At 38.5% G+C, this 25,951-nt stretch overlaps 1 protein-coding gene and 1 long non-coding RNA gene across 2 annotated transcripts; one reads left to right on the top strand and one right to left on the bottom strand.

Annotated features, from left to right (window-relative positions):
• Positions 1-1,239: 1,239 nt before the first annotated feature.
• Positions 1,240-10,749, top strand: LOC123503663. Its single transcript, XR_006674557.1, has 3 exons — positions 1,240-1,452; positions 7,323-7,453; positions 8,405-10,749. It is a non-coding gene; the product is annotated as an uncharacterized LOC123503663 (long non-coding RNA).
• Positions 7,776-25,898, bottom strand: LOC123503662 (protein TEX261-like). Its single transcript, XM_045253612.1, has 6 exons — positions 25,732-25,898; positions 24,800-24,879; positions 17,860-18,013; positions 17,004-17,071; positions 15,939-16,053; positions 7,776-7,975 (listed from the first exon to the last, which is right to left on the bottom strand). Exons 1-6 carry the CDS (start codon positions 25,802-25,804, stop codon positions 7,857-7,859), a joined length of 609 nt encoding a protein of 202 aa, XP_045109547.1. The 5' UTR covers positions 25,805-25,898; the 3' UTR covers positions 7,776-7,856.
• Positions 25,899-25,951: the final 53 nt, after the last annotated feature.

Genomic DNA, 25,951 nt, shown 5'->3' with positions numbered 1-25,951 from the left:
GAAATATTTCAAATAAAGGTAATGTAAATGCTTAATAAATGTGCTATTTTTCAAAAAAGGAAACTTGCTTTTTTCCCAATATATACAACAAGAAAGCACCTGAGGAAAGAAAAACTACAATAAAGAAAAAGTTAATTGATTTTCACCGATGTCTATAGCTATGCAAATGTCATTATAATCCATCTACGTTTTTTTTTATTTAAATTAAATGGCTGTTTTATAGAATACACATAATCATATCAGAGAGAGAGAGAGAGAGAGAGAGAGTGTCCAGCGAATATCGTATGTTGTATCAAAATGGTGGAGAAAAATGATAATTATAAATACATGATATGTGAATCTGCGTGGTTGTGGTTACGTCTTCCCAATGTAGTAATAAATGTAAGTTTTACGTGAATTATAAATAGCTTCATCGTACATTATCTAAGTCCAATGTGGTTGTGATGTTTTATTTCCCTGCATAAATGGCAAGTGGTGAATGGTAGCGACAAAATTACTATCATGTGATTTCACATATGCTCAATGGCGCACAGTCTGACATATTTGAGCAGTGTTAAAATATTTTCATTCAAAATATTGGTATCATTCTAGAATTGCAAATCATATTCTACAACATTGCGAATGTGATTTTTACATAATATTATCATATACTGGATTCTAAGAAAAAAACATCACTGAGTTTCTATGGAAATGCAATTTTATTTCAGCTGATCGAAAACAAGTGTTGTGATTTTTTAGGAATGCAGGCCCCGGGTTTCCACGAGGCAGGGGTGAAAACACCGTTTTCCTGGTAAAACAAGGGCTAGAATGGTTGACAAGACAATCAGGTTTGTTACTTATACAATGCCGATTTTTACTGATAAATATAACCTATATCAATGTGGATTGATAAACATCCATAGACACAGGCACTTTCCCCAAACACTCCGGAGGATAACAAAAAGATCTGTAAAACGTAAGGATATTTAATGATTTTTTGCTACCTTACTGAATTCGGATAGAACATCGTATTTGGAGATATTTGTGTTTCTTTGTGTCATAAGAATAAGAACTAGAAACCCTGGGCGCATTGTTATTTCGAACTATTTCGAATCTCAGAGTGTTCGAGAAAGTCTCTGTTCGAGCGTGAGTCTTGAACCAAGGCTGGAAGTGCGCGTGTGCGGTGAGTTCTTCACAGCCAATGAAAAAATAGGAAGAGAATATCAGCCAATCAAAAAGCTTTCTATGTGTTAGTGCGCCACGACACATTTCTCGATCATTCTTTCGCCACACCTAGAAGGGAGGAAGGTATTCCCGGCCGACACGGCGACCAGCCACGGTGTTTTGCGTCATGTTTTGCCTCCACGCCTTGTCCCGCAAGTACTTCTTGGGATGAGTAGACGTTTATAATACTGTCGCGATCCTAATATTGCAAGATAAACATTTGTGTAACAGCTGAAGATCCTTGGTGAGGTAAGTTGTAGCGGGGAGTGCTGGTTCTGGATAGTTTTAGCGTGGGGTAGGTTTACGAGGACTCGATAGTATTTTCCCTGTGCCGCGTATCGTTAATACAAAGTACTGTCATTAGCTTTGCTTGCCTTTTGAAATAAGGAAGTGCCTTAAGGACATTACATCATTATTAGCTTGGATTTCATTATCAGTCCTGAGAAGCATAATCTGTGATGGATACTGAATGACAGTGAATGTAAATGGATGCACGGTTTAGCTAATGATGTACTCTTATCTCACACAGGATTTATTTAATGATATGCATGCTTGAACTGCCCTATTTCGCTTCGGTGTCATTGTCTTAGTAGATTTGAATGTGATAAATAATTTTTCTAATACATCTCCTCTCAAATGAAAACATGTTTAATTCCTTTAATCTATCTCTATACTCCAGGCGCTTTAATGCTGGTATCATCCTAGTTGCTCTTCTCTGAACTGCTTCTAACATGTTGATATCCTGCCTATAGTGGGGTGACCAGGCCTGTATGCAATACTCTAACTGGGGCCTAACATAGGAATTATATAAGCTACGCACCACTTCCTTACTTTTATAACTAACATTTCTATTTATAAAACCTAGGATCCTATTTGCCCTATTTCTTGCTTCTAAACATTGCTTTGAAAATTTCATAGTCCTGTCTATCACTACTCCTAAATCCTTTCCTTCCTCTACTGCCTCTAGCCAACATCCCTCCATCTCATAGCTAAAGTTTGTGTTGTCTTTACCTAAATGCATAACCTGACACTTTTAGAATTAAACTCCATCTGCCACCTGTCTGCCCATGCTATCAGCCTGTCCAGGTCTCGTTGTATTCTGTAATTGTCCTTTTCACCCTGTACTGCACATGCTATCTTAGTATCATCTGCAAACTTTGATACTTTGCTACTAATTCTTATATCTAAATCGTTAATGTACACCAAGAAAAGAAGAGGTCCTAGCACTGATCCTTGGGGTACCCCACTAACCACTTCCTTCCACTCAGACATTGCCCCATTTAATATTACTCGCTGTTTCCTATCAGAAAGCCATTCACTAATCCAATCAACTAACCTACACCCTATCCCATGTAGTCTCAATTTGTACACTAGCCTCCTATGCGGTACCTTATCAAACGCCTTGCTAAAATCTAGATATATAACATCTATACTATTTCCATCATCTAACTTCTTGGTAATATATTCTAAGATATCGAGCAAATTTGTAAGATAGGACCTCCCTGATCTAAAGCCATGTTGGGCATCTCTAATTAATCTATTCTCATTTAAATGCTCCCAAATACTACCCTTAATGATTTTCTCTAGTATCTTACATATTTTAGTTAAACTGATCAGTGTATAATTATTCGCATCATCCTTCCTACCTTTTTTTAAAGTCCTCTTTAATGCATATTGTTGGATTTTGGTTATATTTAGGATTTTTCAAGTGTATTCTGTAGTTTTGCAGGGTGTTATGAGAGTGTTTTTGGTGCATTTTGTGTGTTTTAGGCTTTTTAGGTATATTTTGGTTAGGTTAGGTTAGCTTTTTGAGGGGTTGTGTTTTTTGGTTAATTTTGAGTGTTTTAAGTTGTGTGGGTTAGGAGTCTTTTGGATGTGTGTGGAGGTGATTTGGATATATATTGCGTGTTTATATTAAGTTTTAGGTGTGTCTGGGGATATTTTGAGGGGGACTTTGAAATATGGGGGCTTTGAAATGATGTTTGGTGGTGTTGAAGAAAAGTCATATTTTTCTTAATTTTATTTGTTCACGTTTCTGCTAATCGGTTTATCTTGTTGTAGAATGCCTTTAAAGATAGCTCGGACTCCGTGAAATGTGGTAAAATACTCGCCCAAGTGAAAATGGCTTGACTTTCCAGGACGTTTTAGGCAAGTTATTGTTGGAAATGTTTTATACTTTTAACATAATTAATTTAGACCTTTTTTTTTAAACTAGTTGAGCTGGAGATATTTTGATATTTTGAAAATTAGTTTAAATATTTATCACATCATAAAATGTCATGCATTTGGTCGTGGCTTCGTTTTTTGTAAAAGTCATTTTTTAAATTAAATTATTTACGTAATTTAGCCGAGTCACCCCCGTTCCCGTTCTCTCTGATGACCACAGCCCAGGTGGCGACTCATCATAGCCCCGGGCTGTCGCCTCTTTTCCAACACCACAGTTCGTTAATATTTTGCCTAATATCTATTGATTTCTATGTGTTTTCGTGTGTTTCTAGGTTTAGGTGTGTAGATATTGGTAGCAGGAGGAGGGAGAAAGGAGAAATAAAGGAGAATAAGGAGGGAGGAAGGAGAAAGGGAGGAGGAAGAGGAGGCCTGGAGCAGCCAAGCCACAATACTTAAGTCACCCTCCTTTTCCTCAATATTTTGTCTAACATCTAATGTTTTGATGTATTTCTAGGCTCAGGCGTGTAAATGGAAGCAATAGAAGGATGAGGAAGGAGAAACAATGGAGGAGGATGAAGAAGAAATGAGAAATAGAAGCGGAATAGAAGCCAAGGTGTAATATTTAGGTAAGTGTCCCTTTTAATCTTAACGTTCTCTTTAATGCATATTGTTGGATTTTGGTTATATTTAGTTTTTTTCAAGTGTATTCTGTAGTTTTGCAGGGTGTTATGAGAGTGTTTTTGGTGCATTTTGTGTGTTTTAGGCTTTTTAGGTATATTTTGCGTACCTTGAGTATGTGGATTGAGATGTGTTTCAGTATTTGCATGTTTTGAGTGTATTTGGGAGCCTTTTGAGGGGTTGTGTTGTTTGGTTAATTTTGAGTGTTTTAAGCTGTGTGGATGTGTTAGGAGTCTTGGATGTGTGTGGAGGTGATTTGGGTATATATTGCGTGTTTATATTAAGTTTTAGGTGTGTCTGGGGATATTTTGAGGGGGACTTTGAAATGGTGTTGAAGAAGTCATATTTTTCTTAATTTTATTTGTTCACGTTTCTGCTTCTCGGTTTAACTTGTTGTAGAATGCCTTTAAAGATAGCTCGGACTCCGTGAAATGTGGTAAAATACTATTACTTTCCAGGACGTTTTAGGTTATTGTTGGAAATGTTTTATACTTTTAACATAATTAATTTAGACCTTTTTTTTTTAAACTGTGTGTGGAGGTGATTTGGGTATATATTGTGTTTATATTAAGTTTTAGGTGTGTCTGGGGGTATTTTGAGGGGTTGCATGGCTTTTTGAGTTTGGTCTGGGATGATATTGAATCTTGTAAGTGGTTTGGGTGTGGTGGGGTGATTTTGGTTTATATTGGGTGTTTCGAGTGAATTTTAATTAGTTGTGTCTTGGTGCATTTTGAGATGTTGCATGGTGTTTTGATTGTGTTTTATGCTAGTTTTGAATTTTTTAGATGCTTTGGGTGTGTGTGGCGGTAATTTTGGTGCATAGTGGTGTTTTTAGAGAGTGTTGTGTGTGTTTTGGTGGCTTTTGAGGTGCTTGGTTCTAGTGTTTCTAGTGAGTTTTAGATGTTATGGACATTTTGAGTGTTGTGTTTTGTGTGTATTTTGTGTTAGTTTTAAGTGATCTTTTGTTGGTTCAGGATGATTTTGGTGTGTACTGAGTGTTTCTAGTGAGTTTTAGATGTATTTATGGACATTTTGAGATGTTACATAGTGTTTTGAGTGTATTTTGTGTTAGTTTTGAGTGTTTTAAGTGTTCTTTTGTGCACCGATATATATATATATATATATATATATATATATATATATATATATATATATATATATATATACACACACACACACACACACACACACATGCCCTATGTTGTGACATCATAGGATACCTACCAATCAGAGCACAAAGAAATGATGGTGGTATGGCAGCACTAAATTGGTGCCTGCTATTGGCTAATGATCAATATGAACAAACTTTTTATATATTATTCATGCAATTTCTTTGAATAATGGATATAAGTCTGCCTGCAGTACACATGATTGTATTATAATCTACTTCATTCATCTGTAGATACTGGCATTTGCAAGGATTCCTAAATAATATTAATGAGAACATTCTTATGAATAAGCACTATGTAGTATACTATTTGTGATTTGTAATTCATGGGTATCTACCATCTGTATTCATGTAGAACCATTAAAGTTTAACTTTGGTAAACCTTTCTAAAGCTAAGGTTTTTCAGGCAAAATAATAAGTATTAATTAATGAGCTGGTGTGGGGTCTGGTAGAAGGCAACTAGAATGTGTTTCATAGTTCATGTTGGCACTAATCAGCATGGTACATGTACATAGAGGTAATTGCATTAGTAACAGGTAATAGTGCAGATATTATAAATTACAAAAGTAGTACAGAATACAGTAATAATAGATGGTACATAGATGTAATTATAATAGTAACATGTGAAAATACAAATATAATAGATTCAGATGTAGGAATAATAGATATGATTAACTAAGTATATAAATAATTTCAATACAAATTAATGGTAGTGTAGCATTATTGTATCAGGATAAAATAGTTGTGAAGTTAGTAGGTGATTAAAATGACCTAAATATTTTTTGTATGCGAATTGATGGATCGAAGGTTGCATCCTGAATTTGTAGAGGTACAGAGTTTCATACAAAGAGGGCCTTGGTAAGAAATTGAGTGCTGAAATTTTGTAAGTGGATGTAGAGGAAGGGTGAGGTTATCATGGTGACGTACGGGTATTATACTTATGTGATTGAAGAAGGTTTTGTATTCCATTCTTATTTAGATACATGAAAGTAGCAATAGCTAGATTAGTAATGTCATCTAGTTTTAACATGTTTGTTTGAAGAGGGGATCTGCATGTTACTGTTGGTTATTATTCTTACTATTTTTTAAAGTTGTAATATTAGAGGAATTGCAATAGGTTAATAGGGGTTGAATTTTAGCATAATGAATAACCTTAAAGTCCATCTTGTGTCAGGAAATCGTTTGTTTGATAAAGTAGGGCGACACAATTTGATATTTTTAAAGTAAATTTATTGATATGATGCTTGAAGGTCAAGGAATATTTCATCTATTCTAAAGTTTGTTTTATCATTAATATGTAAGTGGGAAAGATTTAGCATTTGTTTTATTATACTATATAGCAAGAAGTGAGTTTTAGTTGTATTTGATAGCAAGTGTTGCTTAAGCACCATTTGTAAAGTTTTTTAGTTTATTATTAGCTTTATGTGCAAGTTGATCTGGGTTTGGGTGTCAGGTACAATGTCATATCAACTAACAGTATTGTATTAGACTTGGAAAATATTTTAAATGTCATATATATATATATATATATATATATATATATATATATATATATATATATATATATATATATATATATATATATATATTATTTATTGTTGTTGGTGACTGTGCAGTTTTACTATTATTGGATTGTTTGATTTTTTTTTTTTTACTTATTTCCCAACCAATGGGTAACATTGATGTCAGCAGGTGGAATGTTTATTTTTAATTTGTCCTTGATGGTATTTACAGTAACTTGTATAGTTTTCATTGTGAATTTCACTTGAACAGAGATGAACTATGACTGTCTCTATGTTCATATTGATTTACATCATCAATCTAGTTTTCCAAGGCAATAACTTTGTGTTGTAGAGTGTTTACTTTCCTCTCAGGTTGATCTGTTTTCTGGTCTTTTTTTTTTACTATATGGTGTGTAGTACTTTCATGATAGTGCTAACTATTACTTTACCCTCCTCTAAGAGTGTAGTGATATCTTGAATGGTGTTTCTGGTATATATGAACATTATTTTTGTTTTTCGTGCTTATAGTAGCATACTATTGTATTTTTTTTATTTTATCTTTCAATCTGCCTCTTGAACATAACAGCTTTTACTTGTCCCAACAGAGGCTGCTAACATGAGTGCTACCTGCTGTACCTTACCCACGGGCCTGAATCAGACAAGTAATTGTCTAGATCACTCACATCACCAGGAATCCAGATCATGATTCTAAATAGAACACAACCCATGCAACCAGGTCAGTGATTTGAAATGATGGTTTATATATATATATATATATATATATATATATATATATATATATATATATATATATATATATATATATATATATATATATATAAACATGTTTAACATGTTAAAGTTTAGGTTGAAGTACTCTGGATATTTATTTTTCACAATTTTTGGGGAAATCTCTTATAACTTCCGTGATGTGTTGGGAGTGCATGATGATTGGTGAGCGAGTGCCTTGTCTTGGCTTCACATCCTTTGTTGTTAAGTGTGCTGGTGGCTTTATATACTAGATATAATAGTAGAAATGGCTAGTAGAAAACATACCGTGAAAATTACGTAAGCTTTATTTTTTGAAGTACAAGTTCCTCTCTCAAGAAAACTACAAAATTTTAAACATTTTATTAATTCTAGAATGCTTTCTTCCCACGTTGTGGGAAAAATTCTTCTTTTAGGTAGTTGAAGAAAGAGAGAAGTCCATATTTCTTGCCCTTCTTATTGAAATATCCAGTAACAAAGTCATCTTCATCTGAAAAGTTAAGGAAAAATTTGCCAAATCATCCAAATGTGATTACATTACATTTCTAAAGAGGACTTGTTATTGTGTGCTATGTTAGAATGGAAGGTAATTTCATAGAAATGTAGATTTATGTCAATAAAGTGTGTGTAGAATGAAGACGAGAAAGAAACATTCTTGACTATTGTAGAATAGTTCATAGGACGGAAGACGACTTTCTCACAGACATTGGCTGTTACCATGCACACCCCCAAGATGCCCTTGCTTCCCCCACCCAGATTTCATTAGGCTGTCACTAACATACATTGACTAACACAGTAGGATGTGATTTAATACAACACTTTCTTTTCCACTCTCTTCTCCCACAAACCCTGGCTTCCAGTAACCACATTCCAGTAATTTCTGACCAATTGCAATTACAATCTCTTATGTTTTTCACAGATGTCTTCGAGATGGTTCACAACCTCCAAATGATGGACCACCTAGATGTCACTTCAAGGACACTACAGAATATTAAAAATAGCAGTGAAAGGTGTTACAGTCTGACATGTGCCCTGGAAGATGTACAGAAGGATGTCAAGACCAGAGACTTGAGGATACCTCCTTAAGCTGCTAGTTGCATCACATGGCCGTCTCCAACATCACACGGAAGACATCCCAGGCAAGAGTCACCCTGGCCAGAATATCACTCTGGCAATTTGCCAGTTAAAGCTTCACCTTGTCAAGAGTAGTTGGGCAGATCTACAATCAACTGTCTCCAGAAGATACAAAATGCTACTCTGGTTCCTATACACCATTAGATGGGAGGATAAGGTAGATGAGAAGCTGCCCTGAAAAGTGTTGCTCCTGGCATTGAACTCAAGACTACAAGAAATGGCAACCCAGATGTGGACAAGAATTGGAGAGGAGCACTGGAAACACTTCAGTGCCCTTTGGAGATCACACAACGCTGCACCACCAAACCACCACACCTGATTCCAAAGGAGATTCCTCTCCCACGATAGGGATGTTATATGGCAGGACAACCACAAGAAGCAGCTTTTTATGCAAAGTCTGTAAGATGGGGATTTGGTTAGTGTCATTTAGAAATGCATAATTTTCTTTTTGTTTGATGTGCAACAATTTGTGTGTATCCCAGTGTGATGGTCAAGAGAATTAGTACTAGGGAGACAGAACAACTATAGTCAAGATGTACAAGGAAAGCATTCTAGTTAAGCAGAAGTCAGCTCAGACAGTTATGAGCATGCATATTTCTCAGGAAGTGGAAAAGCAGTGTGAAGAGAGTGTAGGACCTGCATGTGCCCCATCTCTGGCCTGGCAGGCCTCAAATATCCACAAGGATTAAAAAATGGATTGCACTGCCTTGCCTTCCACTATCATAATCTCTGTAATCCATGTGGAATATATATCATTTAGGTCCATCAGGCTGGAGACAGGGTGCAGGTAGGTTCTGTGCTCCCTCCAAGAAATTGCTTCACCTTCTGGCAAACATACATACTCATGTCCTAGATGATATCTGATTGATTGGAATGATTACCTTCTCCACAAGGCAATCACAGCCATTATGCTGCCCCTAGTACTAAACCTTGCCATCACACCAATCAAATGTTACACATCAAACCAAAATCTAATGGTGCAGCACAAACCCTCCACCTTGCAGGCGATACAAAGTAGCTGAATATGGCTATCCTGCCACACAGCCATTACCAAAGGTATCATGGCTATCAAAAGATCAATGAAAAGAGATTCTGTGCTCTATAAGTTAACTCATTATTCAGTTTGCATGCTGCCCTGTGAAGTCTTGACACTATATGACCAATGTCATTTCTTTTTGCTCTAAACGAAGGAGGCTCACAACGTCCTTCTGAAAAGGCAAGATGTTCTGATGCTATTGAAACACTAATTGGCAAGCTTTCAGACTATCAAGGGAACTGGCAACAACAGTGTGCAAGTCATCTCACTTGGCTGTATAGCTGGTATGGAGAGAACATATTTTTCCGTCTGGAATGCCATGCAGAGTCTAACTGCATTATTTTACTTCCTCCCACCCTCTCAGCGTCCTCAAAATGACTACAGGCAAGGAGAAACAGAACAGTGTCTACATTATACAAAACTTGCCACAATCTTCTATTTTTTCTACTCAGAAAGAAGTTATGCTAAGGATAACAGACTGGTGCAGTATTTCAAGGTGGCTGGTAAGCCTACTACATTTGCCCCACTTCCAAAGTCTGGCAGGCCTTGCAAGGTTTTTCCTTTGATTTCCCTTGGTTCTTTAGCAACCAGTGTGGCAATAAGTGCATGAGTCCTTAGAGTGGTCTTAAAGGCCCATCCACACGATAGAGCAAAGTTCGTCAAACACAGCCCACTATCGGGCAAACTCCGCTGACACAACAGACTGCCTTGTCCACACAGTTAATCTGCCCCAGTCAAGCTCGGATAACAGCGAAAGACAGTGGTCGGCCGGGTTGTGTGCAGTACGAGAACTATGGTGATCACCAAAAGGGTTCGCAAGAGAATTGCATTATGGAGCATAACTGTTACTATATTATGTGTGAAGAAAAAAAAGGAAGCGAGTGGAAAAAGCTAGCTCTCGTCTGTGTTGGCTTCGGAGTGTGTCTATTTTCTTTTTTGTTATCAACTGAGTCACACGCCGATCTTTTCTATTTCATCACATAATTATGGTCTTGAGGGCAGCTGCACAATTGTTCATGTCTTTATATGTGACTAGTCTCACGTTCCACAAACATGGGTTTTGATGATACAGGTCTATTAAATTAATAATTGCTGTTCTCGACTACTGCTCTCTGGCGGGTACAGGGACAGAAATGTCGCTTTTTACTAGCCCAACTGATAATTCATAACCACAGACCCTTGCCTCCTAATGAAACTTTGTGTGTCTGGCAGCGACATTGTACTCCCGGAATCGGGCAGTGCTACTTTTTTTTTAGTAGGTGATTTCGAACAGCTATATTCTACTCGTTGTTCAATGGACAAAAGCAAGAAATTCGTCATCGGATAGACCACTCGCTTGTGTTCGAGGGCACTGCCCTATCGTGTGGATGGGCCTTAAGAGGCCTGCCAGCCTTGGGTAGTGGGACAAATGCAGTAGCCTCTCCTATGTCCTTGAAGTGGCATGCAAATTGCTGTTTTCTTTAGCCTGACTCTTGTTTGAGCAGAAATGAATAGAAGATTGGGGTCAGCCTTGTATAATGTTAATGCTGGTGACCTTATATTTCTCTTTGCTTGTAGTCATTTTGGGCATGTTGAGGGTGTGAGGAAGCAAAATATTATCATAGTTAGCCTTTGTCTGGTACACCAGATGGACAGACTACGCACTCTCTATATCAGCTGAGCAGCTAATGGAGGTTGGCAAACTGAAATGACTCTCACACTGTTATCTATTCTCCCAGACAACATGCAAGGCTGACAGGTGGGTAGTGTTCCAAAAGCATCAGCATATCTTGCCTTCTCAGGAGCTTAGTTGAACCTCCTCCATTACTGCGAACAAAAGTTGTTAGCTCCAAGGCATGAAGACATGCAAACTGTATGGGTGCTTGCCACTATTGTTTTAGTCAGGAGAAGGCTACCTTTTCTTTTCATGCAAGAATTAAGCTTCCTTCCATTTACATTGCTCGACATGGAGAAGGCTACTTTTTCTTTTCATGCAAGAATTCTGCTTCCTACCATTTACAGTGCTTGATACGGCTATGCTCAGTGAGTGCCCTGGCATAATGCTGTGACAAACAACAATGGCCTACCATACATGGAGGGTCCTTTTTCCGTCATTGCATTATGCCAGTACCAGCCATTAGGATGATGTCACTGCTCCCCAACACAGACTACAGTACTGCCTCAGTGCCTGCATGGCTGTCGTGGTGAGAGGAAGTGTTGTGCCATTGTTCTGTCATTCATGCCATCTCTTGTCTGTTTCCCTTGGTTTCTGGTCTATACCTTTGTGACTATGGGTAAAAGGAAGTTGTTAATGCCTCTAACAATACCTCAGATCATAGGACTTCACAAAGCTGGGCTTCAGACAAGAGAAATAGTTTTGAATGTTGGTGTGGTGACTGATCTGTGAGAAACTGGGTGAAGCGTTTCAAGGACAACAGTGGTGTTGAATTACTGTCTACTGAACCTATGCCTAGCCCCTCAAAGAAGACATCTGGACATACTTTAACTGTGCTGAAAATGCAGCTAAATAGTACACCTACCATAACTGCCAGAGAACTGAAAGGGGGAAAAAAACAACAACCCATGTCTGCTTTCTGATGCAGGCCAGGCCGAGGTTTAACAGACAATAACTCGACACCACCGTCATCCTTGAAACCCTTCATCCAGTTTCTCACAGATCACTAACTCACACCAACATTTGCCACAATTTCTCATCTGGAGCCCAGCTTTTGTGAAGCCCCATGTCTGTGCTATAGTCACAGGCATTAATGACTTCATTTTACCCATAGTTACCAAGGTACAGTCCAGAAATCAAGGAAAAGAGACAAAGATGGTGCAAATGAGAGAACAAGAGCACCAAACATCCTCTCACTATAACAGCCACTGCGGTGGTGATGTGGTGTGTGTGTTGGGAGGCAGTGATGTCATGCTAATGGCTGGTGGCATAATGATGTGACAGAAAAATATCCCCCTCTACGGTAGGCCATTGTTCTTTGTCATGGTGTAATGCCGTGATGACCACTGTAGGCATACCACACTGTTGGGTGTTTCTATTATGTTCAAAGTGAAGAATTTTCCCTACTCATTGCCTTCCTGTGCTCACCACAATGGATACAGTGTGGTGGACGGCCACTCCAATGTCTGTGTTAGGTTGAACCCTGGGACAATCAAGTATTTCTTACTGCATTTCTTCTCACTATCTTTCTCACTGCTATTTCTTTCCATTTCTTTCAACTCAACCAGGAGACCCTTAGGGTAACCCAGCTTCATGATATGGTCCACCTCATCTAGGTACCTAACCCAGGCATTGGTGGTGGAGCCCACAGAGCACTGGATATATCGTGGTGAGCACAGGAGGGCAACAAGTAAGGGAAATCACTCTAAACATAAGAAAAACCCCGACAGTGTGTTACACTTAATACCAAGATACAGTCGACTCTCAATTAATGCAAGTTTGAATAATGCTATTTTTATTCAGCGTGACTTGATATCAATGGAGAGACGATTAAATAATGGGATTTATTTGATTTAACTTGACTTGGTGACATCACGCGCAGCCTTGCTGCTTCTCGGGGGAACTGCATTGAGACACTCTTGACTTGATTTTTAAACAATACTCTCCACCTTTATCAGTCGAAGGATATCAGGGAGAAATCAGTATTCTTTAGAGTGAACGCTGCCTTACTGCAGCTGGGGAAGGCAATGATCAGACAGGATTTATCTTCGCATGAATTTTGCCTAAATACCTATTTTTTTTATTTATTTATTTTTTTACATAGGGAAGATGGCCAGCCAAAAAAAAAAAAAAAAAAAAAAAAAAAAAAAAAAAAAAAAAAAAAAGGCCCACTTGAGTGCTGGCTCTCCAAAGAGTTCAAAAAGTGCCTAAACCGTCAGCCAGACTTAGGGGTGCAAATGCCTCGATACCTCCCTCTTAAAAGAAGACAAAGTTGTAAGAATTCGGAAATACAGATGCAGGGAGGGAGTTCCAGAGTTTACCAGTGAAAGGATGAATGATTGAGCGTACTGGTTAACTCTTGCATTAGAGTTGGACAGAATAGGCAGAGGCAAAACGCCAGAGGCACCTTCGCTTTGGGGGATCCTGCGGAGGGATTGGAAAAATAGGACAAGATACAGAAATGAGATTGTGATCGGAGGAGCCCAACGGAGATGAAAGGGTGACAGCATAAGTAGAAGGGTTAGAGGTGAGGAAGAGATAAAAAATGTTGGGCATGTCTCCAAGACGGTCAGGAATACGAGTAGGGTGTTGCACCAGTTGCTCTAGGTCATGGAGGATAGCAAAGTTGAAGGCTAGTTCACCAGGGTGGTCAGTGAAGGGAGAGGAAAGCCAAAGCTGGTGGTGAACATTGAAATCTCCAAGAATGGAAATCTCAGCAAAAGGGTAGAGGGACAGAATGTGCTCCACTTTAGAAGTTAAGTAGTCGAAGAAATTACTATAGTCAGAAGAGTTAGGGGAGAGATAAACAGCACAGATGAATTTAGTTTGAGAGTGACTGTTAAGTCGTAGCCAGATGGTGGAAAATTCGGAAGACTCAAGAGCGTGGGCACGAGAGCAAGTTAAGTCGTTGCGTACATAGACGCAACATCCAGCTTTGGAATGAAAATGAGAATAGAGAAAGTAGGAGGGAACAGAGAAGGGGCTACTGTCAGTTGCCTCAGACAGCTGTGTTTCGGTGAGGAAAAGAAGATGGGGTTTAGTAGAGGAGAGGTGGTGTTCCACAGATTGAAAATTAGATTTAAGACCGCGAATGTTGCAGAAGTTAATGTAGAAAAAGTTGAGGGAGGTGTCAAGGCATTTGTGGTCTTCAACAGAAGAGGTGTCTGACCTGGGGACATTTTTGGTCCCCTCCCAGAGGGGGACTCCAAGGCGTTGTTTATTACGGGTCCCATTTTTCTTTTAAATTTTTATTTGGAGTGAAAGGTATATGTGTGGTAATTGCATGTAGTTTTGTTTCACTATTTTTTTGTGAACTGATTTTAAAAACAAAAATAACCTATTAGGTTATTCAAATAGCCTACTTTACAAAAGTTGTGATTGGAACCAAACCTGGGGGTGGAATCCACAGAATGTTGGCAGTGCATTGATAATACAAAGCAAAGCTTTAGTGAAAGAACAGGTCTGAGGAACATCATCATCAACGCACCTCCATCTCCTAAGTATTGTATCAGAATTTTACTTAAAGCTTATGATCAGTACGTCTTTATTAATTGATAAATACCCATTTATGTCCTCTTTCCATAGCCTACACAATTAAAGGAGTGGCAATTCTCTCCTATGTTAAGGCCACACTATATGGCCATCTGTGCTATTATCTGAAAGAATTTTCTCCTAGCTCACCGAGTCTATTTATAAATTATGCTCTGCAGCAGTAATAGGGCTGGTTCTCTTCATAATTTTTTCCATGTTGCCTGTGGTGGAACAGTGAGGCAGCATGGTCTGGACTGCATGGCTCTATCAGCTCTCTGCTTGAGTGGATGGTAAAGCAAACACAGCTACCAACCACTACCAAATTATACTCATTGTTTATTTTGTTAAATGCTCTAATAATAAAGGTATGGAGATGAGATAATGTTCCTGGAATATGACAAATCGTGCTGAAAATAATTTTCTTATTTTCCAGACAATAAAGATGTGTAAGTGAGCTGTGTTTTTATTGTTTCCATGACCTAGTGATGTATTAAGCCTTTTTTTTAAAGGTTCAAATACCCAGTGACCAGAAACATAACCCCTTTTATTACCATTGTTTTGTATGGAAAAATTGTTTAAATAAAGTGACATATCCAGGAATGTAACCCTTACATTAATCGAAAGTTCACTAACTTGTTCTAAATAAAGTAACGTCTCCAGGAATGTAACCCTTGCGTAAATCGTGAGTTGACTGTAACTTGTTCTCGCTAAACCTTTCCACTCTGCTTTCTATCCAATCAACACTTAACTGACCCTTTATACACCCTATTCTCAGCAGTCAAGCTTTCTGTATTCTAGCACTTCGCTACAACTGTTGTCACCAAATCCTTGAATTTAATATGTTAAACACCCAAACACTCAACCCTTTCCATATGTCAGTTTAGCTGTCTTTGAGTGCATGTGTCCCTATAATGCACCACTTTAAAATATTGTTTGTGATATCAGGAGTCAAACACTTAGGAAACCCATTCAATAAATGAAGCATAAGTGAGTTAGTTATGAGAGTGACATGGTAAGTGGTCTTCCATTACAACAAGATACAAAATAAACTGTGAACTAAGTACAAGCTAGGTACTTTGAAGACTGAAAATCACTTACTTGAGAGAAAGGGTCTACTCTCTGCTCGTGTAGGTAATACATTCTCGTTTGCAGACAGGGAGATGAAGAACATAAATGGCACTAACCAAACACACATAGTAAAGTATGCCAAGACCTGCAATTGTGAGGAAAAATAATCTCAAACAACAGTCACCTTTCAAAGAATAAAGGAAAGTAATTTGATAAAATATTTTATGTTGCATTGATATCTGTAAGCTGTAATTTTTATCTAAGAAATTCATTAAACTAATTTCCCAGACTCTGATTCAATCACTTTTTTAAGTTCAAGAAGTTAAGTGAATTGGGAATCAATAATTTATTTATTTATTAGGAATATGAACTTCATGGAGGTGGGAGTTGTATTATGGAAAACTGAAAGGTATCAAGTGTATTATCAAAAGCATTGCAGAAGTGCTGAACTACTGAAGTACTAATATGTCTGAAAAGGACAACTTTCATTGTCTATACCATTAAATGGCAGATATAGTTCAGCACTCCTGCAATGCTCTATGATATAACCTTGTTACCTTTCAGTTTTTCTACAATACAACTCCCACCTCCATAAAGTTCATATTCTTAATAAATCAATCAATTATTAATTCCTAATTAATTTTACTAATTAGACTTAAAAATAAAAAACACCATATTATAGGGCCAGGAAAACAGTACAAGGTCACATTTTTAACCAAAATTAGCTGTAATTAAATCCAAAGAGGATCAATAATCAACCTTAGGTGTCCAAAAATGATCCAATTATAATCCTTGGGTAAAAAATAGAATCAGACACGAGTTTCATGAATCTACTGCAGATAGTGTTAAAGTTGTTAATAAATTTGTGATTTTCCCTAACTGATCCTTTATGATCCTTATTGACCCATATTTTTGACAGTTCGCATGAGAGACCAGTTGAGGACTTTAGATATGTTATTTCAGGTTATTCCAGCTAGTTAGTTATACTGAGATTTTCAACTCATTATGAATTTGTTCCAGGTACTAGCTTAATTTCCTTAGACTAATAAATAATATTCCATTTTCACATGCAGATTTGCTACCAAACTTTCTTACCTCTGATGCTGGGTAGTAAAATGAGCTGAAGTAGGAGAAAGCAAGGTAATGGTTGATGAAGAACAAACCTGAAAGAGGAAATTTTAAGTATTTAAGAGTGCTCTCAGTTCTTGTGTTAACTATTACAAACCCTCGTAATAATTCATGTCAAATTTCACAGTTGCTCCTTTGGTGTGATCTACATGGCTTTATAAGTAGTCAAATGGGAAGAAACTAAATAAAAAAAATGCAAACAGCTGCAGTTGATGGATATACCACGTTGAAGGCATCAGTGCCGTATATCCATGCCTTTTCCTTTTCTGTTATTTTGTCAAGGTTTGACAAATTTTGTCTGGCCATACCAACATTACCCAATAATGTTAATTTTGTTAAATTCATTACCAACTTGGGGATTACTGAAACCACAAAAAGACTGAAATAAGTTCAAGATGTTGGTAATGCCTGTTACCAAGTCAGTAAGGCTTTTGGGTGGGAACATTAGCAAGCAACTGTGAAATGAGAGAGAGAGAGAGAGAGAGAGAGAGAGAGAGAGAGAGAGAGAGAGAGAGAGAGAGAGAGAGAGAGAGAGAGAGAGAGAGAGAGAGAGAGAGAGAGAGAGAGAGAGAGAGAATATCACAAACTTAGTTTTCTATAACTTCCTTGTGATCTACTACATCCTTTCAAGTAATTTTTATGTAAATCTTTTCCTCTATATTTCAAAACATATAACTCACACATAAATTCCAACAACCAGTCCCTTTGTATAAAGGACAATGATACTTCACAAGTCTTGTACATTCCTCTGTCCCCTGTCCTATTTTGACCATACCAGATAGCTGATTGATATAAAAAAGTTAAGAATGAATTCCACACTTACCTATCCCAATGATGAATGGTAGTGATGTTAGGAAGAAGAATGGGAATGTTCTGAGGATGGAAAGGTGCACTAGCTGGGACACCAGGCCACACAGGATGATAGATGATGGCAAACTCTCAAATAAGAAGAGCAAAATATACAGTCCGATGGTAACCTGGAAAACAAATCATAAAGTTAATAATGTAAATAAAATACTCAGTAACTGACACAACTAACATGATTTGATGACATTCAAACATAACTTTTGCAGTTGTGGTGAAGCTGACCTAAGACTAGGAAATTTTGTCTTCTACTACCTATTTTCAAAGATTCAAAACATGCTGTACATCACTTAGCTACATAGTATTTGTATCAAAGTCACAGGTAAGTTTAATATATGGAGAGACATAAGGGTGTAACATGCTCAGTTGTATAGTAAGGTGAGTTTGAACTAAGTTGAGAAAACTTCTGTTCTGAAAAGGACAGAAAAATGATACCATGGTATCTTAAATCTAAATTCTCCCCTTAAAATAATCTAAATCAAAACTAGTATATACAGTTTAAGATTGTTGTGTATGCTTATATCTGGCTGACTAATCAACTTTCACACATGGTGAGCATCCCGTTTACTTTCAATGTGCAGGCAACCACAAGTCCAAGGATTGCACTCTACAGAGAAGAAATGCATAAACTGTGTGAGGTTTAAGAAACAGAATACTGACCACTCGTCGAATAATAGTTGCTGTATTGTGTTGGAAAGTGAGATTGACAGGATCAGAAATATTACAGATCATGGCTATTAATGCTGTGAGTTCTATGTTGAAATGTGGTTTATTAAATGTTCAGTCAGTTGGAAACAAGACAATAGAAATCAGAACTTTAATTAATGATGAAAATCTGGATATTCTTGCTTTGACTGAAACATGGCTTAGTGAATATGATACTGTGAAAATTAAAGAAATGACCTCTGACACTCATACATTTGTGCACATACCAAGGAAAGAAGGAAGAGGTGGTGGTGTTGGTCTTTTACTTTCTAGAACATGTAATAAAATTAGGGTGGATAAGTCAGAAAAATGGGAGAACTTTGAACATATGCAAGTTAGCTGTGAGCTTGGTGGTAGAAAATCTATGTTTATAGTGGTCTATAGACCTCCAAGCCTAAGTGCCCTGTCGTTTATTGACAATTTCAGGAAATACTTGGATATGATTGCAGACAAGAAGATTTTAGAAAGAGGAGTACCCCAAGGCAGTGTTTTAGGTCCTATTCTGTTCTGTATATATACTATTGAACTATCACACATACTAAGAAAACATGACATTGACTTCAAACTGTTTGCTGATGACACACAGTTTTACATGACTGTAATCACGTAGTAGCGTAATAACTACTACCTCTCCCAACCCAACAACAATGAGACCACAAGGCGATGACAACAACAACGATAGCTGGCTCACACAACCTCTCCCATACCAAGCTCGGCCAACAACAATCCCGAGAGAGCTACAACCGCTCCCAACCAAGTTCAGCCCCCGACTGCCCCGCTGGCGCTGGTTCCTGCCGTCCCTCAACCCCACACTCACACTTGGCAACCCCACCCCGCGCCTGTTGCCTGAGGCAAACCATTCCCCCATACTTGAAACAATAACTAACATCTACACCTCACCCTGATCTTAAGATCACATGTATATACAAACAAAAAACACATAACCCCAACCTCACCAACAAAAGAAACAGATTCATAGAAAACATAATCTTTTGACCACACCGGTCTTTGCCTATCTCTAACCGGATACCTAGGCTCGCTAGTGATCTCTGCAGCATCAGGACTATCACCATCCTCTTGCACTTGAACATCCTCATCTTCCTCTTCCTCTGACACAACAACCGCATCGTTTGTTGGAAGTACAACTTTCCTGACATCTAGTACATGCCGTGGCATTCCATTTACAGATATATTGTTCCTCGAGTTTACTTGAGTAACCAAACCCTTAGTCCACGGGGTTGTACATCGGCCATCTGCAGGTTTCACTCATACTTCCTCTCCGATCTCCACAGATGCAGCCTCCTCATTCTCCTCAACTGGACACACAGAGGGATGCCGCCAACTGTACTTGAATAACGCACGATATGGAACAGATTCCTCATTTTGACTCAGTCGCGGTGTCATACTGTACCAGAAAACAGCTTCTGATGGTGGTATATTACTTTTCTCTGCTGTAGTCTTAATAGTACAGTGATTACGTTCCACTATAACATTGCCACTGGGTCTATATGCTGCGCGAAACAATCTCTTGATGTTCCACTTACTGCATAAATCCTCTATCAACACCGATCTAAACACTGTGGCATTATCCATTAGTAGTTCAGAAACTGGTCCTCTCTCTAGAAAAATGTCATTAAGAATCTGTGCTATGTGGTTTGCTGTTTCCATTCTCAACTCCTTCCACAAAGCAAATCTGCTTGGTCCACAATCAATAATGCTCAGGTACGGTTGGTGCCTGTAGTGGGTGACATCGATGGCAACTCTTTGCCAATTCTCTGAAGCATTTATTTCTCCTCCATTATGTTTTACTGGCGCAGGATTTATCATTTGGCATCGGTCACATTGCCTTACAACTCTCTGAACGGCCGCCCTGGATATACTGGGATCCAGCTGCCGAGCGAGGAACAACGTCCTATCAACACCGAAGTGGTGGTGATGCACCTCCTTCAAGTTCAAGGCTCCTGCAAAGATGTTTTGTTCATCAGTGTTGCTAGTAGTCAAACACTTCTTGGGCACCCTAGTTAACATATCTGCCTTGTTCTTATCAGTTGCTATCAACCTTACTCTGAAATCAATCTCAAATTCTTAAACGATGTTTTTTAAGGTTCCCAACCTTCGCTTTATCATCATTTCTGCAGCTCCCTTTGTTTTTACTCTCTTCTCCTCGCTCATACTATTACTAATCCAATTAAAAACCGTGGCTGAATCAGTAAACAACTCAAATGAGCGATATCCCCATCCCAGTGCTAAGTTAACTCCCTTCAAAACAGCATTCAACTCTGCAACATTGATGTGCTCATAGTCCATGCAGCGTCTTCAATGCAAGAACCATTCACTTCAAGAATAACTCCCAGAGCTATAGCACTTGCGTCACACCACACTTTCACTTCTCCGTTTTTCGGTGCATACCATTGGCCTTTTACTGGATCCTCTTTGTTTACCCTTTCCACAGTCTCACACATCATATGATATGTGTCATTACCAATATAGTCTTCCCAAGCAGAACCTGCAGCTCTTCGCTTAACATAACTACAGATGACTCTCAGCCACCCAGCAACAGGATAATGACCAACCAATTTGCCACACAACGAAAAGAGTTCCCTTCTGGTGCAATTCTCTGGCACCCTTGGTACTTTGTTTCCTCTCGAAAACTCAAATCTCCCAGATTGATTTGTTGCCAATTTTAGACCCAGTATTGATCCTCCGTCTAGCAATTCTGGTGGTTTTGTCACTCATCCATTACATTTCAAGTGATTTTGCAACTTTTCAGTACTAACTTCTGATACCTTAACCAATATATCATCTATGTAGGAACTAGTGGCTTGCTTTATCCTATAAGTTTTTCCCAAAACAGTCTTCAAAATCTTGGACATAATTTTAGGTGCGCAATTCAGACCAAACCCAAGTCTAGTCAGACAGTAAGTCCTACCTTTAAAGTTAACAAGTTGGTATTTCCACAAAGGACTTGGCAATTCTTATCTGCAAATATGCAGACTTTAAGTCCACAATTGCTACCTCACCCTCCGTTTGTCTCCATTCTCTCAATCTTTCGATGCATACATCAATATATTCATCACCAGTATGACACTCTACATATTGATTCATCTCTCTATAGTTGAGCACTGGCCTTACTTTATTCTTGGTTAACTGCTCAACTGCCATCAAAGGAAGGATACCACTCTCCACCTGCTCATGCCACGGTTCCAATATCCCTTCCTCTATCCACTTGTATATTTTTTTTTCAAATTCCTCCTTCTTTCTACCAGACAAATTATTATCATAGCAACCGATTCGATTTTTAAGTATTGGAGCTTCACCCTTCCAAACCCACTTGACGGTTTAACAACTACCGTCAAACGTGGCTTCAAAATCTTTGTCTACAATATCATTGTTAAAGTTTGGTCCCTCATTTTCAATTATAGGACAACAGAGCTTCTGAGATCCAAATTGAACCTCACCCTGTCCTATAAAAACTCCACCAAGCTTCTCTATTACATCAATTCCCAAAATTACCCCAACTCCATCAATCAAACTTTCAACAACAATAACAGGTTGTTCTACAATGACCTTGTTTATTTCTAAAGAAACAACCGCCGAGCCTTTACAGCGAACCTCCGATCCATCAAAACTCATCACTCTTTCTTCACCATCAATTTCATCCACCAACGTTTCACTGACTATAGTTTTGCTTCATCCAGTATCTACCAATGCACATATAATTTTCCCACTGATCTTAACATCAACAACGGGCATGCCAGCCGTGGTGGCCCTCATAGCAGTGACAGGGTGGTTTCCTGCACATAGGAAACCACCCTCTACTCGTTTCCCTGCGATCATTTAACATTCTCAGGGAAAACTGCAGATATATGGCCTTGTTTCCTACAAATGTAACAAATTATCTTCTTTTTCTCCGGACAATATTTGGCCATATGTGGTCCTTCACACTCGAAGCATTTTCCCTTGAAAGCTCGAAATCTATCGTTCAAGTTAACATTTTTCCTCTCATGTACCTGTCCTGATGAATCAGGTAGGTACCTCACCGTAGCTACACAGTCTTTGCTAACAGTACTTGTTAGGATTCTAGCTCTTTCAATGATACTACTAACTGGTAATTCTAGTAGATCATGCACTTGCTGTAACTCAATACTGACAGCAGCAGGCAACCCATAAACAAAATTCAGTTTCACAATTTTACTTAAAGCATCACCCGTGAATCCAGCCAGCCCCGCTAATCTACTAATTTCATTAGCATACACATCTATTTGCTCACCACACCATCTTTTTTGTACCATCTTAGCGTATGCAACATGAGGTCCATCACTAAATGCATTCAATAAACTGTCCTTAATTTTTCCTGCGTCGGCCTGGTCTGACGCTTCCATTTGAAAAAATAATGCCAATGCATCACCCTCCAAGAATAAAGGCAGAAAACTAGCCAGATCCGTTACTTTTTGTAGCTTGGCAACCAACTCGACTTTTTTAATCCAAGCGACAACATCACCGTCGCCAGTGAATGGCTTTATCATATCTGTAGTAATTTTTGCAGCCATTTCCTCTTGAAATTCAACATGCCTAGATAGCTTGTAATCACGTAGTAGCGTAATAACTACTACCTCTCCCAACCCAACAACAATGAGACCACAACAACGATAGCTGGCTCACACAACCTCTCCCATACCAAGCTCAGCCAACAACAATCCCGAGAGAGCTACAACCGCTCCCAACCAAGTCCAGCCCCTGACTGCCCCGCTGGTTCCTGCCGTCCCTCAACCCCACACTCACATTTGGCAACCCCACCCGCTTGTTGCCTGAGGCAAACCATTCACCCATACTTGAAACAATAACTAACAACTAAAATGACCTTGAACAATATAGATAATGTTGAAGGAAAGATAAAACTTATTATGGATGATGTTGGTAGATGGATGGAATCCAAGCAGTTGAAACTTAATCAAAACAAGACTGAATGTTTGATAGTGGGTAAGAATAAGGACTTAAAGAGGATTGATATGTCCACATTATATATTGATGGTAACAGTTTGGGTGTTCGTGATACAGTGAGTATTATTGGACTGTCATTTATCTATGAAAGATCAAATACGGCAGGTGGTTAAGATGGCAAGATACCATCTGAAAAATATAGGTTTTATCAGAAAATACTTGGATGAGAAAACTATGAAGATGCTGGTTCATAATCATGTGATAAGCAAACTGGATTACTGCAATTCTCTGTATTATGGACTGCCTAAGTATCTCTTAAAAGACTTACAGCTTGTCATGAACAGAGCTGCCAGACTGATTACAGGTGTCTCTCCTTGTGAGAGGATAACACTTGTATTGATAGATCTGCATTGGCTGCCAATTAAAGCACGAATTGAGTACAAGATTAGTGTTATGACTCATCAGGCATTACAGTCTGGAAAACCTGAGTACTTGAGGAACTTACTGGAAACATTCCACCATGACACTACGATGGAGCTGAGACACGATGCAGACCCATACAGACTACATGAGCCAAGATATAACCTTGACATGGGATGTTGAGCATTTGCAAGATGCGCACCAAGGATTTACAATAAACTGCCGAGTGATATCAAAGGTTGTGCCAAGATCGATATCTTCAAAAAGAAATTGAAGACATATTTGTTCAAGGAAGTTTATCATTTTAACGGCATGGAAATCAAAGGCAATTATATATGTTAGTTGCTTTTGAGGGAGGCTCTGCTGAGCGCTGCCTCGCAGTGGAGCGAAGCCTTGAACAAACACCCCAAGTAACAAGTAACATCTTCATCTGTGCAGCAAGCAGGCAAATAGGGACCATTATTTTAGATTGCTAATGCTTGGTGTTGGTATGAGCAATCCTTTATGATTTAAAGTAGTACTGGGTGACATAGGCTACCCATCAAGATTTTCCATGAGTATGTAGTGAAGGTCAGCTGGTGCCATCCTACCTGATGACAGACAAGCTATACAGGTTCCATAAAATACCTAAAAAAAAAAAAAAAAAAAAAAATGATTGCCTTTGACAATCAATGGTGTAAATCTGGGATTAGGTTTATCACTTATAATGATGAATCACAAAGACTGAGACAGAGTGTTGGGTTTGGGATTGTCTATGTAATTAGTGAGTGAGCTGATTTAGTACCTGCTGAATCAATGGCAACAGATTACAGTAGTGTGCAAGTGTTACATACCCATATCCAATATCTTATAACTTTGGCGACAGTGCTTGTATATTCTTCTACGAGTTCTGCAAGGTAGTAGAGAGCTGCAGCTGTTGAAAAAAAAGATTGTGATAGGAAAGTAACACATAAAATAAAATAAAAAATATTCATTGGTCTATAATTAAGTATTCCTTTAATTGGAGCACCTGAACATAAATAAATCTCAAATGTCCCTCTCATGCACACTTCACAATGAAAATAGTTCAGTTCATTTGTACATTATCATCTGTTACTTTCCTGCTATTTTCTTTCTTTAATTTTCATAAGGATTTTCTTATTATGGTAAACATTTATCATAGCTACAAGACACCACATAAATTGATATGAACAAGTTAATATGATTGAGTTTGTCACCCACTTATAATTATGAAACAAAACCACCCTTATCTTTAGTGAAAGCGGCATGTCACCTTGAGGGATTTATATAGATAAGCAACACTGGCCAGAAGCGTGACATGTCAATTATGCTACACCACCTTAACCCCACTCCATGTCTGCTTGTCTATCCCCACTCCTTCCATATTTGTACATTTCTCATAGCCCTTCCCTATCTCTTCCAATGAAGCCTCTCTCTCTCTTCTCTGCAGTGTTAGTACAATGACATCATAAACAGTCCCAACAGACAACCGGCCAGCGGGTTGTGTGTGGAGCTCTAACACCGCCCCAATTGCCGGCGTCTTGTGGCATACAGCAGAATGTTGTTATTTTGACTCCAATTCTTGCTTCATTAACGAACAAGTGTAAGGCAGCAGCTGAAAGGTGTGGGATCAATACCTGTGGCGTGAAGGACTACACTGAAACCCTTGAGTTTGACAGTCAGTGGTTCCAAGGCTTACTTAGCTTATGGTTTTAATACACTTAGTTTGTGTACTACTTCCTACATACACTCTCTTTCTTCTTACCTAAGGCAAGGGTTCCCAGGCATATGTGTACAATGGTAGACACCCATGATAACAGATATAAGAATCCTGGCATGGTATGTGGTCACCGCACAGCACACTAAGGCTTCCCTTCCTGCAAATAAACACCGCGTCCGATACCCTGCAGCAGATCGCCCTTGTCCTGCAAAGAATAAAGACAACACAAAAGCTTCTCCTAGTCCACTCTTAGTTAACTTTTCTA

This window comes from Portunus trituberculatus, chromosome 14 (genome assembly GCF_017591435.1).
Source record: "Portunus trituberculatus isolate SZX2019 chromosome 14, ASM1759143v1, whole genome shotgun sequence".
Lineage (NCBI taxonomy): Eukaryota > Metazoa > Arthropoda > Malacostraca > Decapoda > Portunidae > Portunus > Portunus trituberculatus.
This window is presented reverse-complemented; position numbering and strand designations above follow the sequence as displayed.

Excerpts from the sequence above, each read along its gene's own strand:
- LOC123503662 (XM_045253612.1), bottom strand. The coding sequence starts at position 25,804 with ATGCCAGGATTCTTATATCTGTTATCATGGGTGTCTACCATTGTACAC. Across the intron at positions 18,014-24,799 it reads TTATAAGATATTGGATATGG|GTTACCATCGGACTGTATAT; the intron begins GTATGTAACACT and ends TTTGTTTTCCAG. Across the intron at positions 7,976-15,938 it reads GAGTAGACCCTTTCTCTCAA|ATGAAGATGACTTTGTTACT; the intron begins GTAAGTGATTTT and ends TTAACTTTTCAG.